The following is a 16,464-nucleotide window of genomic DNA, read 5'->3' as shown; positions in this document are numbered from 1 at the left end:
AGGCAGGAGGGGGTGGTGGTCTAGAGCTTTTGGGCTCAAGCAATCCTCCCGTCTCAGCCTCCCAAAATGCTCCGTGCCTGGCCAATCATATCTTGTTTTATTTATTTATTTATTTATTTATTAATTATTTGAGACGGAGTTTCGCTTTGCCCAGGCTGGAGTGCAATGGCGCGATCTCGGCTCATCATAATCTCTGCCTCCCGGATTCAAACGATTCTCCTGCCTCGGCCTCCCTAGTAGCTGGGATTACAGGAGCCCACAACGATGCCCGGCTAATTTTGTATTTTTAGTAGAGACGGGGTTTCCTCCATGTTGGTTAGGTTGCTCTCGAACTACTGACCTCAGCTGATCCGCCGGCCTCGGCCTCCCAAAGTGCTGGGAGTACAGGCTTGAGCCAGCGTGCCCAGCCTCATACCTTGTTAATAATTAATAATCATTCTGCTTCTATGTGGGCCATTCATTAATTCATCAAGTATTTACTGTACATCTTATTCCTTGTCCCAGGTGTTCAGGTTACACCTGTGAACAAGTCAAGATTAGGTTCTCATGTAATTTATGTGGAAGGTGAGAAACTAGAAACACCGGATCGTGGTGAGCGCTACGAGAAAATGTGTGGTTGAGAATAGTTATTCAAGATTTTAAGATCTGACGACTTTCTGAAGTGCTTTGAAGCAGTGAATTTGAATGCGTCTCTTAAGTGAAAATCAGAAGGGAAGACCTGTTGGAAGTCTCGGAAACAGCCGGTGCCAGGGCCCCTGGGGCAGGAATGAGCCGCTGTGGCTGGAGCCATGAGGGAGGGGAAGGTCTGTGAAGCCATTAAGTTCAGGCATGGGCATCCCAGATGGCTGTGCAAAATGCCGCGGGACCGCTCCGGGTGGAGGGTCTGCCGGAAAGCTGAGCCCAGCGCAGTCCCAGTCCGCGCGCAGGGTCCTCGGCCAGCACTGGATACCCTAGACAGGCTTTCCTCTCGGCACTTCTCGTACCAGGCCTTTTCTGTCCAGCAGAGCAGGCGATGACACAGAACCCACCTGCGGTTGCTGACCGCATCATGATTGGACGTCTGTAGCGAGAGAAGAGCAAGGAGCTCAAAGACCCGCGCTCAGTAAGCGAGAACGTCCACAGCCTACGGAGGCTGGCGGAAGAGGCGACTGGAAATCGTTGCAGGGCCGCAGAATAGCTGCGCATGCGTGTGGGCGGGCTCGCGACGGATACGGCGCCAGTCCGGAGATGGGGCGGGGCCGGGCGTCCGCGCCGGAAGGGGGTTGGCTGGGCGGGGCCGGCAGGCGGCGGTGGCGGCTACGCGCGCAAGGGCGCGCGGGAGCGAACGGGAAGCACCGCAAGGGTCGGGGTGGGCCAGGCGGTGAGGGCGACAGGCGGCGACGATGGCTGCAGTAGCGGGCGGCGGTGGCGGCCCAGGGGCAGCAGTAGGCTCCACGGGCTCGGGTGCTGCTGCGGTAGCAGCAGGCCTGGCCGTTTATCGGCGGAAGGACGGGGGCCCGGCCACCAAGTTTTGGGAGAGCCCGGAGACGGTGTCTCAGCTGGATTCAGTGCGGGTATGGCTGGGCAAGCACTACAAGAAGGTGGGTTCGCGCGCTCGCGGGGGCCGACAGACCACGCGACTGGGGCGGGAGGCGGCAGCTGGCCTCGCGGGCCCCGGGCCGCCCCTCCCCCTCCGCGCGCCACGAGGGACAACAAAGGCAGGCGCTGGGCCCGCCACGCCCCCGCCGTCCGCTTTCGGCGCCCGAGCGCCCGGGGCTTGACGGGTTCGTGGCTCGCTCCTCTGAACCCACGCATTCCTGGAGAAAGCCCTTGCTCATTCTCGTGTGCCAGAGCAGGTCGAGCTTAGCCACTGGGAGAGTGTGACTTTCTTTCGTCAGCTGCCTTAGGTGTCTGAACAATGATCCCTAAAGACTGAGCAAGCGTGGTAAAAGCTTTAAGTTTTGTTATAGAGAGTATTCAAAGCCTCGAGGGGGTTTGCTACCTGTTGTTGATTTCCTAAACAACTAAACTGGGATGACTATATTCGTTAATTACTAACAGGTTAATATGAATTATATAGGATGGATGTGAACTTCTATTAAACAACGGTTTTTACCTGATTATACTTCTGGTTCGGTGTGGTGTGAGAGTTAATGTTCATTGTACTTAAGGGGTTCTTCAGGGAGGCCTTTCCCGAGAACCCAGTTTTTATTAGAGCACTTTCCTTATGTTACCTTTTTTTCTTTGTAATGTTTACCAGATTTTGAAATCAATTATTCATTTACTTATTTCTCCTACCTTTAGAATGGAAGTTCCGCCGAGTCAGTAGTTTTCAAAGTTTTGACTTAATCCCTTGTTTATAAGAAATGCTTTTTTAAAAATTTCCCCTTTGTGTAAATATTCAGGAAGAGTCCCTTAAAGGGTGTAATGAAGCAGGTAGCCAAAAAGCCTCCTCCAGCCTCTGAAATTTTCCCAGCACCCTCTTCAGTTCTGTACTTTTCCCCATTGAGGATCATAGCACTAAAGCAAAGGCTTTGTTCACTGCAGTGTATCTGGGAACGTCGCTGATACTTACTGCCTTACCCTGAATAGCTGCTTAGTAAATATTTGTTGAATGAATGAAAAGATAAACTGGTTTAGGAACCTATTTATTTGGCCTCTAGAGCTCAGTGAAGCCTGTCGGTGTTGGGCAGTTATTAGGCATGGGCAGGGATCTTGGGTTCCTTTGGCATTACACGTGGTTTATTCAGAAGTGACCATTTCTGGCCAGGCACGGTTTGGGAGGCCGAGGTGGGCGGATTTTGAGGTCGGGAGTTCGAGACCAGCCTGGCCAACAAGGTGAAGCCCCGTCTTTCCAGAAAAAATGCTAAATTAGCTGGGTGTGGCGGCACATGCCTGTAGTCCCAGCGATTTGGGAAGCTGAGGAAGGAGAATCTCTTGAAGACAGAAGGCAGAGGCTGCAGTGAGCCGAGATGGCGCCATTGCACTCCAGCCTGGGTAATACAGTGAGACTCTGTCCCCCTCAAAAACAAGAACAAAAAAAAAAAAAAAAAAAAAGGAATGACCGACCCTCCCTCCCTCCCTCCTTTCTCTCTCCTCCCACGCTCCTTTCTCTTTCTCTTTTCTTTCTTGAAGGTTAGCTAGAAAAATTACATTTCTTATCTGAAGTTTGAGGAAGTGAGAGACAATAATTGTATTTTTAGGTGCTTAGATTTCCCCTCCCTCTGAAGTTATATTTAGACTGTACATTTTTAAGAATATTGCCCTTTCTTAAACAGTGATAAATTGGTCACTTTTTAAATGTGGGTAATAGAGCTTCTAGAAGTGGCTAATGGAATTGAATATGTTTTCCTTTTAGCCAATGCTTTGGGTCTTTTTTTTTTTTTTTCTCATCTAAGCTTTGGGTCTTTTATTTTTTTTAATTGAAGCACACAGGTGAATGTGCTTGGGTCTTAAATTCAGTGGAGATTTAACAAAGAAAAGTAATCTAGAGGCATATTCCTTTGAATATCAAGGAACAGAGTAGAAAAAGGCAAATTTCAGTAATTTCTACCTCTCCAGACTCTTCAGTGTGCATCAGTTTGGGACCAACTACAAGAAGCTTTAGCCATGGATAATCCTTCAGGCATTTGTTTGGGCGGGTAGGGAAGTGGCTACAAAGCAGTTTGAGGAATTGCTTGGCAGTATTGAGACCACCTGGGTAATGTTGACTCACTGTACCTGAGACTTTATAGACAAAGTTACCTTTGACCTCTCTGAACTTGTAAAGCCAGAGAGTATTTTTAGGGTCTACTCAGATTCAGAATCATGTATACCTTAGGCTTGACAGCCAGAATCTTTTCAGTCTCTGGGTGTTACTGTTAAAGTGGTGAAAATACCATCAGAAGGTTCTTTGATTCTTTTCTACACAATGCATTTCTATTTGGTTAAAAACCAAAAGATTGGTTCTATTGGATTTAATACTGCTGCATTTTCAGAGCAGTTACAGTTTCAGTCTCAGTAAACATGACTTTGGTAGTGTCATTTTTTGATTCATTTTTAATTTACTTTATTTTTTTTGAGACAAGGTCTTTCTCTTGCCCAGGCTGAAGTACAGTGGTGTGATCATAGCTCACTGCAACCTCAAACTCTTGCATTCACTTCATGCATTCAGTAACCGAGCATTTACCATGTGCCAGGTACTTAAAGCATAACTCACTTAAAATCCTCACAGCAGTTCTAGGTGATAGATATTATTTACCTTCTTTTTTTTTTTTTTTTTGAGACAGAGTCTTGCTCTGTCGCCAGAGCTGGAGTGCAGTGGTGCGATCTTGGCTCACTGCAACCTCTGCTTGGGTTCGAGCAATTCTCCTGCCTCAACCTTCTGAGTAGCTGGGACTACCGGCATGTACCACCACACCCAGCTAATTTTTTTTTTTTTGTATTTTAGTAGAGACAGGGTTTTGCCATGTTGGTCAGGATGGTCTTGATCTCCTGACCTTGTGTTCCGCCTGCCTTGGCCTCCCAAAGTGCTGGGATTACAGGCATGAGCCACGGTGCCCGGCTTACCTTCTTTCTCAAATGAAAGGTATCTGAGAGTCCGGATTTAGGAACTTTTCTTTTCTTTTTTCTTTTTTTGAGACAGGGTCTCACTCTCTTGCCCAGGCTGGAGTGCAGTGCTGAGATCCTAGTACATTGCAGCCTTAACCTCCTGGACTCAGGTGATTCTCCCACCTCAACCTCCTGAGTAACTGGGACTGCAGACAGGAACAACCATACCTGGTTAATTTTTTGTATTATCAATAGAGGTAGGGTTTTGCAGTGTTTCTTAAGCTGGTTGAACTGGGCTCAAGCAGTCCATCTGCCTCAACCTCCCAAAGTGCAGGGATTACAGGTTTGAGCCACCACACTCGGCCTGCACTGACTCTTACTTGAAATATTTTGGGACTAATAAATTTTTGTTTTCTTAAATAAAATGATGGTAGACTTTTTTTGATCCAAAGATTAATTGGATTGGGTTCAGTGGCTCACGTCTGTAATCCCAGCACTTTGGGAATTCCAGGTGGGAGATTCATTTGAGCCCAGGAGTTTGAGACTAGCCTGGGCAACATAATAAGACACCGTCTCTGGGGGGGAAAAAAAAAAAAAAAAATTGTGGTGGCATGCACGTATAGTCTCAGCTTCTTGGCTAAGGCAGGATCCTTGGAGGATCACTTGAGCTTTTAAGAGGTTGAGGCTACAGTGAACTGTGTTGGTGCCACTGCATTCCAGCCTGGGCAACAGAGTGAGCCTTGTCTGAAATAAAAAACAAAACCAAAAACACCAACAGATTGTTTATGACATTAAAATTTATTAATTAGGAGTCAGTGGTTTTTCTTTTCTTTTCTTTTCTTTTTTTTTTTTTTGAGATGGAGTTTCGCTCTTGTTACCCAGGCTGGAGTGCAGTGGCGCGATCTCGGCTCACTGCAACCTCCGCCTCCTGGGTTCAGGCAATTCTCCTGCCTCAGCCTCCTGAGTAGCTGGGATTACAGGCACGCACCACCATGTCCAGCTAATTTTTTTTTGTATTTTTAGTAGAGACGGGGTTTCACCAAGTTGACCAGGATGGTCTTGATCTCTTGACCTCGTGTTCCACCCGCCTCGGCCTCCCAAAGTGCTGGGATTACAGACTTGAGCCACCGCACCTGGCCTTTTTTTTTTTTTTTTTAATTTAAAGATGGGGTTTCACCATGATGGCCAGGCTGGTCTTGAACTCCTGACCTCAGGTGATCCACTCACCTCGGCCTCCCAAAGTGCTAGGATTACAGGTCTGAGCCACAGTGCCCGGCCTAGGATTTTTTTTTTTTTTTTTTTTTTTTTTGAGATGGAGTCTCTCTCTGTAACCCAGGCTGGAGTGCAATGGTGCTATCTCAGCTCACTGCAACCTCCGCTTCCTGGGTTCAAGCGATTCTCCTGCCTCAGCCTTCCGAGTAGCTGGGACTACAGGCATGTGCCACCAGGCCTGGCTAATTTTTATTTTTTTATTTTTGTTTCGAGACGAAGTCTCACTCTGTTACCCAGACTGGAGTGCAATGGTGCGATTTCAGCTCACTGCAACCTCTGCCTCCCAGGTTCAAGCCGATTCTCCTGCCTCAGCCTTGTGAGTAGCTGGGATTACAGGTTTGTGCCACTACACCCTGCTGATTTTTGTATTTTTAGTTGAGATGGGGTTTTACCATGTTGGCCAGGCTGGTCTCGAATTCCTGACTTCAGGTAATCCATCCACCTTGGCCTCCCAAAGTGCTGGAATTACAGGTGTGAGCCACCACGCCTGGCCTTTTTTTTTTTTGAGACGGAGTTTCGCTCTTGTTACCCAGGCTGGAGTGCAATGGCGCGATCTCGGCTCACCGCAACCTCCGCCTCCTGGGTTCAGGCAATTCTCCTGCCTCAGCCTCCTGAGTAGCTGGGATTACAGGCACGTGCCACCATGCCCAGCTAATTTTTTGTAATTTTTAGTAGAGACGGTGTTTCACCATTTTGACCAGGATGGTCTCGATCTGTTGACCTCGTGATCCACCCGCCTCGGCCTCCCAAAGTGCTGGGATTACAGGCTTGAGCCACCGCGCCGAGCCACGCCTGGCCTTTTTTTTCTTTTTTTGAGTTGGAGTCTTGCTCCTTTTCCCAGGCTGGAGTGCAGTGGCCCAATCCTGGCCTCCCATGTTCAAGCAATTCTCCTGCCCCAACCTCTTGAGTAGCTGGGATTATAGGCACCTGCCACCACACCCTGCTAATTTTTGTATTTTTAGAAGAGCTAGAGTTTCACCATGTTGGCCAGACTGGTCTTGAATTCTGGCCTCAGGTGATCCCCCAGCCTTGGCCTGGAAAAGTACTGAGATTACAGGTGTGAGCTACCATGCCTGGCCTACATGAATTTTCATGATTGGTAGTTTGACGAGATGATTTGGAAAAAAAAAAAATCTAACCAGCATTAAATATTTTATAGTTTATTAGAAACTGTACTCAGGCTGGACGAGGTGGCTCATGTCTGTAATTGCAGCACTTTGGGAGACCTAGGTGGGTGGATCACCTGAGGTGAGGAGTTGAAGACCAGCCTGGCCAACCTGGTGAAACCTCATCTGTACTAAAAATACAAAAATTAACCAGTTGTGGTGGTACACAACTGTAGCCCCAGCTATTCAGGAAGCTGAGGTGGGAGAATCACTTGAACCCAGGAGGTGGAGGTTGTAGTGAGCTGAGATCGTGCCACTGCACTCCAGCCTGGCGACAGAGTCAGTCTCTGTCTCAAAAAAAAAATTGGACTCAAGGGCAGGCGTGGTGGTTCATTCGGGTAATGTCAGCGCTTTGGGAGGCCAGGGCCGGTAGATGACTTGAGGACAGGAGCTCAATAACAGCCTGGCCAATATGGCAAAATGCTGTCTCTACTAAAAATACAAAAATTAGGTGGGTGTGGTGGTGAGCGCCTGTAATCCCAGCTACTTTTGGAGGCTGAGGCAGGAGGTTAGGAATTTGAGACCAGCCTGGTCAACATTGTGAAACCCTGTCTCTACTAAATATAAAACTTTAGCTGGATGTGGTGGCGGGCACCTGTAATCCCAGCTACTTGGGAGGCTTAGGCAGGAGAACTGCTTGAATCCGGGAGGCAGAGGTTGCAGTGAGCTCAGATCTCTCCACTGTACCCCAGTCTAGCTGACAGAGCAAGACTCTGTCTCAAAGATAAATAAATAGATAGATAAATTAATAAGAAAAATTGGACTTTAGAATACCTATGGTAATAATTTTGATTGAGTTTTTTCTTTTCTGTTTTTGACGTGAAGTCTTGCTCTGTTGCCAGCCTGGAGTGCAGTGGCATGATCTCGGTTGACTGCACGCAACCTCTATCTCCCAGGTTCGACTGATTCTCCTGCCTCAGCCTCTTGAGTAGCTGGAAATACAGGCGTGAACCACCATGCCCAGATAAATTTTGTAGTTTTTGTAGAGCTGGGGTTTTACCATGTTGGCCAGGCTGTTCTGGAACTCCTGACCTCAGGTAATCTGCCCGCCTCTGTCTCCCAAAGTGCTGTGATTACAGGCATGGCCCACCGTGCCCAGCTACCTGAAACCTTTTTTATTCTGAATTATAGAACATGTTGAATTACACATTCAATATGTTGGGTGAAGTTTAGGACATATACAAAGCTACATTCAGTATAGTTATATAAAACCTTTTTTCTTGGCCAGGTAGGGTGGCAGGAGAATTGGTTGAATTCAGGAGGCAGAGGTTGCAGTGAGCCGAGATTATGCCTCTGCACTCCATCCTGGGTGGGGGGAAAAAAAAAAAGGCAGGGCATGGTGACTCATGCTTGTAATCTCAGCACTTTAAGAGGCTGAGGCGGGTGGATCACCTGAGGTCAGGAGTTGGAGACCAACCTGGCTAACATGGTGAAATCCGGTCTCTACTAAAAATACAAAAATTAGCCAGGGGTTGTGATGGGTGCCTGTAATTCCAGCTACTCAGGAGGCTGAGGCAGGAGAATCGCTTGATCTGGGAGGTGGCAACTGCAATGAGCTGAGATCATGCCACTGCACTCCAGCCTAGGCTACAGAGCGAGACTGTCTTATAAATGGATGGATAGATAGATAGATAGATAGATAGACAGACAGACAGACAGACAAGCCACTGCACCTGGCCTGTATTCACTGTAGTTACTAAAAATATTTACCTGAAAGCTGTGCGCAGTGGCTCATGCCTGTAATCCCAGCACTTTGGGAGGCTGAGATCAGCAGACGACGAGGTCAGGAGTTTGAAGCTAGCCTGGCCAGCATGGTGAAACCCTGTCTCTACTAAAAATATAAAAATTAGCTGGTCATGGTGGCACATGCCTGTAGTCCTAGCTACTCAGGAGGCTGAGGTGGGAGAATCACCTGAACCAGGGAGGTGGGGGTTGCAGTGAGCTGAGATCGCACCACTACACTCCAGCTCGGGCATCAGAATGAGACTCCATCCTAAAACAAAAATACTTCCCTGAAAAGTTGATTTTGGTTCCATGTGAACAGCCTTTCCCAAGGACTTTGCCTTTCAGCTGTAGAGTTTGGCGTTGTTTAGTTATCTGAAAAATAAAGATTATGGTTATTATTATATTTGAGATAGTCTCACTTTTTCAGCCAGGCTGGAGTGCAGTGTCACTATCTTGACATGCTGCAGCCTCTGCCTCTTGGCTTCAAGCAATTCACCTTCCTCAGCCTCCTGAGTAGCTGGAATTACTGGTGTGTGCCACTCTGCCTGGCTAGTTTTTGTGTTTTTTTAGTAGAGTTAAGAGTTTGGCCATTTTGGCCAGGCTGGTCTCAAACTCTTGACCTCCCAAGTTCTGGGATTATGGGCTTGAATCACCAATCACGGCCGGTTATTTTTTTATGTTTTGCTTTGCCATGTACAAAAAAGTGCAGTACCTTATATGACTCTTCTAGGAAACTTGTGGTTATTAAAGATTATGAATCTTGTGGATATGTACGATGTATTTTGTCAGTTTTGTAGGGTAAACTTGAAGTTTTTTTTTTTTTTTTTTGAGACGGAGTCTTGCTCTGTCACCCAGGCTGCAGTGCAGTGGTGTGATCTCGGCTCACTGTAACCTCCGCCTCCTGGGTTCAAGCCATTCTCCTGCCTCAGCCTCCCAAACAGCTGGGACTATAGGCATGCACCATCATGCCTGGCTAATTTTTGTATTTTAGTAAAGACAGAGTTTCATCATATTAGCCAGGCTGGTCTTGAACTGCTGACCTCAAATGATCCGTCCGCCTTGGCCTACCAAAGTGCTGAGATTATAGGCGTGAGTCACTGCACCCAGCAGAAGTTCCCTCCCCCACCACTACCCCAGACGTAGTTTTGCTCTTGTTGCCCAGGCTGGAGTACAGTGGTGCAGTGTAGGCTCACCACAACCTCTGCCCACCAGATTAAAGTGATTCTCCTGCCTCAGCCTCCTGAGGGTCTAGGATTACAGGCATGTGCCACCAAGCCCGGCTAATTTTGTATTTTTTTTAGTAGAGATGGGGTTTGTCCATGTTGATCAGGCTGGTCTTTTTTTTTTTTTTTTTAAAGATGGCCGGGGAGGGGGTTTCACCATGTTGGTTAGGCTGGTCTTGAACTCCTGACCTCAGGTGATCTGCCCACCTTGGCCTCCAAAGTGCTTGGATTACAGGCATGAGCCACTGTGCCCAGCCTATCAGGCTGGTCTTGAATTCTCAACCTCTGGTGATCCACCCGTCTTGGCCTCCCAAAGTGCTGGGGTTACAGACATGAGCCACCATACCCAGCTGACTGAAGTTTTAGTTTTTAATTTTTCTGGGTACATAAGAGGTCTGTCTCGAAGGTTTTTATTTTTATTTGTTTATTTAGTTTTTGAGATGGAGTCTCACACTGTTGCCCAGGCTGGAGTTCAGTGGCACGATCTCAGCTTAGTGCAATCTCTGCATCCTGGGTTCAAGCGATTCTCCTGCCTCTGCCTCCTGAGTAGGTGGGATTGCAGGTGCCTGCCACCACGCCTACCTAAATTTTGTATTTTTAGTAGAGACATGGTTTCACCATGTTGGCCAGGCTGGTCTCGAACCCCTGACCTCGTGATTTGCCCCCCTCAGCCTCCCAAACTGCTGGGATTACATGCATGAGCCACTGCACCTGACTATATTTATTTTTATTTTTTCGAAATGGAGTTTTGCTTTGTTGCTCAGGCTTGAGTGTAGTGGTGCAATCTCGGCTCACTGCAGCCTCTGCCCCCTGGGATTTAGTGATTCTCCTGCCTCAGCCTCTTGGTAACTGCGATTACAGGTGTATGCCACCTCGCCTGGCTATTTTTTGTATTTTTAGTAGAGTCAGGGTTTCACCATGTTGGCCAGGCTGGTCTCAAACTCCTGACCTCAGCTGATCCGCCTGTCTTGGCCTCCCAAAGTGTTGGGATTAAAGGCTTGAGCAATTGCGCTTGGCCTCAAAGTTTATTCTTTTTCTTTTATATATATATATATATATATATATATGTATATGTAAATTTTATTGCGTTTTAGAGGTGTTGGGGTACATGTGAAGAACATGCAAGATTGTTGCATAGGTACATAGTGGTTTGCTGCCTTCCTCCCCATCACCTGTATCTGGCATTTCTCCCCATGTTCCCTCCCCAACTCCCCACCCCCAACTGTCCGTTCCCTAGTTCCCCACCACAGACCACGGTGTGTGATGCTCCCCTCCCTGTGTCCATGTGTTCTTATTGTTCAACACCTGCCTATGCGTGAGAACATGCAGTGTTTGATTTTCTGTTCTTCTGTCAGTTTGCTGAGAATGCTGGTTTCCAGGTTCATCCATGTCCCTACAAAGGACATAAACTCATCATTTTTTTATGGCTGCATGGTATTCCACGGTGTATATGTGCCACATTTTCCCTGTCCAATCTGTCATTGATGGGCATTTGGGTTGGTTCCAGGTCTTTGCTATTGTAAACAGTGCTACAATGAACATTCGTGTGCATGTGTCCTTGTAATAGAACGACTTATAATCGTTTGGATATATACCCAGTAATGGGATTGCTGGGTCAAATGAAATTTTTGTTTCTAGGTCCTTGAGGAATCGCCACACTGTCTTCCACAATGGCTGAACTAATTTACACTCCCACCAACAGAGTAAAAATGTTCCTATTTCTCCACATCCTCTCCAGCATCTGTTGTCTCCAGATTTTTTAATGATTGCCGTTCTAACTGGCATGAGTTGGCATCTCAGTGTGCTTTTGATTTGCATTTCTCTAATGACCAGTGATGATGAGCATTTTTTCATGTTTGTTCGCCTCATATATGTCTTCTTTTGTAAAATGTCTGTTCATATCCTTCGCCCACTTTTGAATGGGCTTGTTTTTTTCTTATAAAACTGTTTTAGTTCTTTGTAGATTCTAGATATTAGCCCTTTGTCAGATGGGTAGATTGTACAAATTTTTTCCCATTCTGTTGGTTGCCAATTCACTCTAATGATTGTTTCTTTTGCTGTGCAGAAGCTATGGAGTTTGATTAGGTCCCATCTGTCTATTTTGGCTTTTGTTGCCAATGCTTTTGGTGTTTTAGTCATGAAGTCCTTGCCTATGCCTACGTCCTGAATGGTTTTGCCTAGATTTTCTTCTAGGGTTTTTATGGCGTTGGGTCTTATGTTTAAGTCTTTAATCCATCTGGAGCTAATTTTAGTGTAAGGTGTCAGGAAGGGGTCCAGTTTCTGCTTTCTGCATATGGCTAGCCAGTTTTCCCAACACCATTTATTAAACAGGGAATCCTTTCCCCATTGCTTGTTTTTGTGAGGTTTGTCAAAGATCAGTTGGTTGTAGATATGTGGCATTGCCTCCAAGGCCTCTGTTCTGTTCCATTGGTCTATATCTCTGTTTTGGTACCAGTTATCATGCTGATTTGATTACTTTAGGCTTGTAGTATAGTTTGAAGTCAGGTAGCATGATGCCTCCAGCTTTGTTCTTTTTGCTTAGAATTGACTTGGCTATGCGGGCTCTCTTGGTTCCATATGAAGTTTAAGGTGGTTTTTTCCAGTTCTGTGAAGAAGGTCATTGGTAGCTTGATGGGAATAGTGTTGAATCTATGTATTACTTTGGGCAGTATGGCCATTTTCACGATACTGATTCTTCCTAACCATAAGCATGGAATGTTTCTCCATCTGTTTGTGTCCTCTCATTTCCTTGAGCAGTGGTTTGTAGTTCTCCTTGAAGAGGTCCTTTACGTTCTTTGTTAGTTGTATTCCTAGGTATTTTATTCTCTTTGTAGCAATTGTGAGTGGCAGTTTGTTCTTGATTTGGCTTTCTTTAAGTCTGTTATTGGTATATAGGAATGCTTGTGATTTTTGCACATTGATTTTGTATCCTGAAACTTTGCTCAAGTTGCTTATCAGTTTCAGGAGATTTTGGGCTGAGATGATGGGGTCTTCTAGATACACAATCATGTCCTCTGCAAATAGAGACAATTTGACTTCCTCCTTTCCTACTTGAATACCCTGTGTTTCTTTTTCTTGCCTGATTGCTCTGCCTAGAACTTCCAATACTATATTGAATAGGAGGGGTGAGAGGGCATCCTTGTCTATTGCCAGATTTCAAAGGGAATGCTTCCAGTTTTTACCCATTCAGTATGATATTGGCTGTGGGTGAAGTTTATTCTTAAGTAAAAATTAGGCCGAGAGTGATGGCTTATGCCTGTAATTCTAGCACTTTGAGAGGCCAGGGCTGGCAGATTGCTTGTGCCCCGGAGTTTGAGACTACCCTGAGCAACATGGTGAAACCCTGTCTCTACAAAAAAAAAAAAAAAGACCCCTAAATTAGCCAGGCATGGTGGTGCATGTGTAGTCCCAGCAACCTGGGAGGCTAAGGTGAGAGGAGGATCACCTGAGCCCTAGGAAGCTGAGGTTGCAGTGAGCCATGATCTTGCCACTGACCTCCAGTGTGGGTGACCAAGTGAGGCTTGGTCTTGAAAAAAAAGATGGAAACAAAAGACACCGGGGTCTGCTTGAGGGTAGAGGATGGGAGGAGAGAGAGGATTAAAAAAAGTACGTATTGGTTACTATGCTTATTACCTGGCTGACAACATAATCATAACACCAAATCTCAAAACATGGAATTACCTACATATCCTGCATATGTATCCCTGAACCTAAAAGAACATTAAAAAAAGATACTGTGTTATCACTTACTATTTACCAAATTGTATATTATTATTATTATTATTTTTGAGGTGGAGTCTCACTCTGTTGCCCAGGCTGGAATGCAGTGACACGAGCTCGGCTGACCTCAACCTCCATCTCCTGGGTTCAAGCGATTCTTCTGCTGTAGCCTCCCTAGTAGCTGGGATTACAGGCATGTGCCACTACCTGGCTATTTTTTGAAGTTTTGTTTATCTTTTTTTTAAAAAAATTTTCTTTTTAAAGAAACTTTTACAGAATTGTTTATTTATTTATTTATTTTGAAATGGCATCTTGCTCTGTTCCCAGGCTAGAGTTCAATGGCGTGATCTCAGCTCACTGCAACCTCTGCCTCCTGGGTTCAAGCAATTCTCTGCCTCAGCCTCCCAAGTAACTGGGATTACAGGAGCCTGCCACCATGCCTGGCTAATTTTTTTTTTGTATTTTTAGTAGAGATGGGGTTTCTCCATGTTGGCCAAGCTGGTCTCAAACTCCTGATCTCAGGTGATCTGCCTGCCTCAACCTTCTGGAGTGTTGGGGTTGCAGATGTGAGCTGGTGAGACTGGCCACAATTGATACCTTGATGTTTTTTTTTTTTATTAAGTAACAGCAGTACCAGCCTGAGAATAGAATTCACATCTTGTATGCTTTTTAAGCATGTAAGTTGCATGAAACTTGTCTCCAGTGTTTGATACATATCTGGTATAAGTGTGTCACTTTATGGCTGTAACCCCCATATAGAATTTTTTTTTTTTTTTTTTTTGAGACAGAGTCTCGTTCTCTCCCCCAGGCTGGAGTGCAGTAGTGCAATCTTGGCTCACTGCAGCCTCCACCTTCTGGGGTCAAGTGATTCTCCTGCTTCAGCCTCCTGAGTAGCTGGGACTACAGGCACGCGCCACCATGCCTGGCTATTTTTTTCTATTTTTAGTAGAGACGGGGTTTCACCGTGTTGGCCAGAATGGTCTCGATCTCCTGACCTTGTGATCCACCTGCCTCAGTCTCCCAAAGTATTGGGATTACAGGCGTGAGCCACCGCGCCCAGCTGTATAAATTTTGCAGAACATTCTTTTTTTTTTTTTTTTTTTTTTTTAAAAAAAACAGTCTCACTGTGTCGCCTAGGCTGGAATACAGTGCCATGATCTTGGCTTACTGCAGCCTCCACCTCCTGTGTTCAAGCGATTCTCCTGCATCAGCCTCCCAAGTAGCTGGGACTATAGGTGTGTGCCACCACACCCAGCTAATTTTAATATAAGAAGTAGCTTTTTTGGCCATCTCAGTGGCTCATGCCTGTAATCCCAGCACTTTTGGAGGTTGAGGCGGGTAAATCATGAGGTTAGGAGTTTAAGACCAGCCTGGCCAACATGGTGAAAGATGTGTCGCTACTAAAAATATAAAAATTAGCCAGGCACAGTGGCATGTACTTGTAGTCTCAGCTACTCAGGAGGCTGAGACAGGAGAATTGCTTGAATCCTGGAGGTGGAGGTTGTAGTGAGCCAAGATCGCGTCAGTGCACTCCATTCTGGGGAACAGAGTGAGACTCCACCTCAAAAAAAAAGAAGTACTTTTTTAGAAGCATAAAAATGGAATGGTCTAGGAAAGTGATAGGCAAGATTTGTCTGTAAAGGGCCAGTTAGTAAATATTTTAGTCTTTGTAGACTGTGCAGTCTCAGTTGCAATTACTCAATTCCGCTATTAAATTAAAGTAACCATGAATGATACGTAAATGAATGTGTTGTACTTAGATAAAACTTTATGGACACTGACATTTGAATTTTATATAATTTTCATGTGTCATGAAATAGTCTTTTAAAAATTTTCCCTCCCAACCATTTAAAAGTGTAAAAATCATTTTTAGTTTTTGGGCCACGCAACAGGCAGCTGACTAGATTTTGCCCAGTTGTAAATGATTTCCTGTGAAATAAAGTGTTTTAATAAAATATCAGTCTTAGCAGTTAACTGCATCCTGTTTTCTTTACAGTGGAAAGCCAGAGCACCTCAACAAGTAATACCTTTGTGACTATAATAAGATTTAAGAATGATTGTCCTGGCAAGGTGCTGTGGCTAAGGCCTGTAATCCCAGCACTTTGGTAAGGCCTAGGTAGGAGGATCGCTTGAACCCAGGAGTGCAAGACCAGCCCGGGCAACATAGCAAGACCCTATCTCTTAAAAAAAAAATACAAAAATTAGTCAAACATGATGGCACGCACTTGTAGTGTAGTCCCAGCTACTTGGGAGGCTAAAGCGGGAGGATTGCTTGAGCCCAAGAGGTCTAGGCTGCAGTAAGCTTCGATCACTACACTGCATTCCAGGCTGAGTGATGGAAGAAGACCCCATTTCAAAAATGAAAAAGTAAATGATTGCCTTTTTACATTCTGCATGTTTCATTTGTAGCAGCAGAAATTGTATTCCCTTTGTCTTATGCATAATAATTGAAGACTTTGCAGCTGATGTAATTTGGCCATACTCTACTCATCTAAAAAATATTATTGTAATAGAAACATACCACATTAACCTTGAAATGTTGGATGGGAGTTCAAAGGTTTGCTACAGCAAAAAACAAAAACAAAAAACCCCATCTCTACTAAAAATACAAAATTAGCTGGGCATGGTGGTGCATGCCTGTAATCCCAGCTACTTGGGAGGCTGAGGCAGGAGAATTGTTTGAACCTAGGAGAGAGAGGTTGCAGTGAGCTGAGATCGTGCTGCTGCACTTCAGCCTGGGTCACAAGAGTGAAACTCTGTCTCAAGAGAAAAATTTACTATCTTAACCATTTTTAAATGCACACATGTGGCCAGGCGCAGTGGTTCACGCCTGTAATCCCAGCAGTTTG

The 16,464-nt window shown here is 45.6% G+C and overlaps 1 protein-coding gene across 9 annotated transcripts in view; it reads left to right on the top strand.

Annotated features, from left to right (window-relative positions):
* The first annotated feature begins 1,281 nt into the window (after window positions 1–1,281).
* The window catches only part of SMARCC1 (SWI/SNF related BAF chromatin remodeling complex subunit C1), a 187,391-nt gene continuing 172,208 nt past the window's right edge, over window positions 1,282–16,464 (top strand). For 6 of the 9 annotated variants that reach the window (XM_078350733.1, XM_035275228.3, XM_035275230.3 and 3 more), the window contains exon 1: window positions 1,282–1,580. In XM_078350733.1, the coding sequence (XP_078206859.1) occupies window positions 1,383–1,580 (198 nt within the window). In that variant the 5' untranslated portion in view covers window positions 1,282–1,382. Of the gene's footprint in view, window positions 1,581–1,730; window positions 1,925–16,464 lie in introns of those variants that run through there. The other 3 variants (XM_035275231.3, XM_078350734.1, XM_078350735.1) reach the window with 2 other exon arrangements.

Source organism: Callithrix jacchus, chromosome 15 (assembly GCF_049354715.1).
Source record: "Callithrix jacchus isolate 240 chromosome 15, calJac240_pri, whole genome shotgun sequence".
In the NCBI taxonomy this organism is placed as follows: Eukaryota; Metazoa; Chordata; class Mammalia; order Primates; family Cebidae; genus Callithrix; species Callithrix jacchus.
Note: the sequence above shows the minus strand (reverse complement) of the source record. Positions and strands in the feature narration are given on the sequence as shown.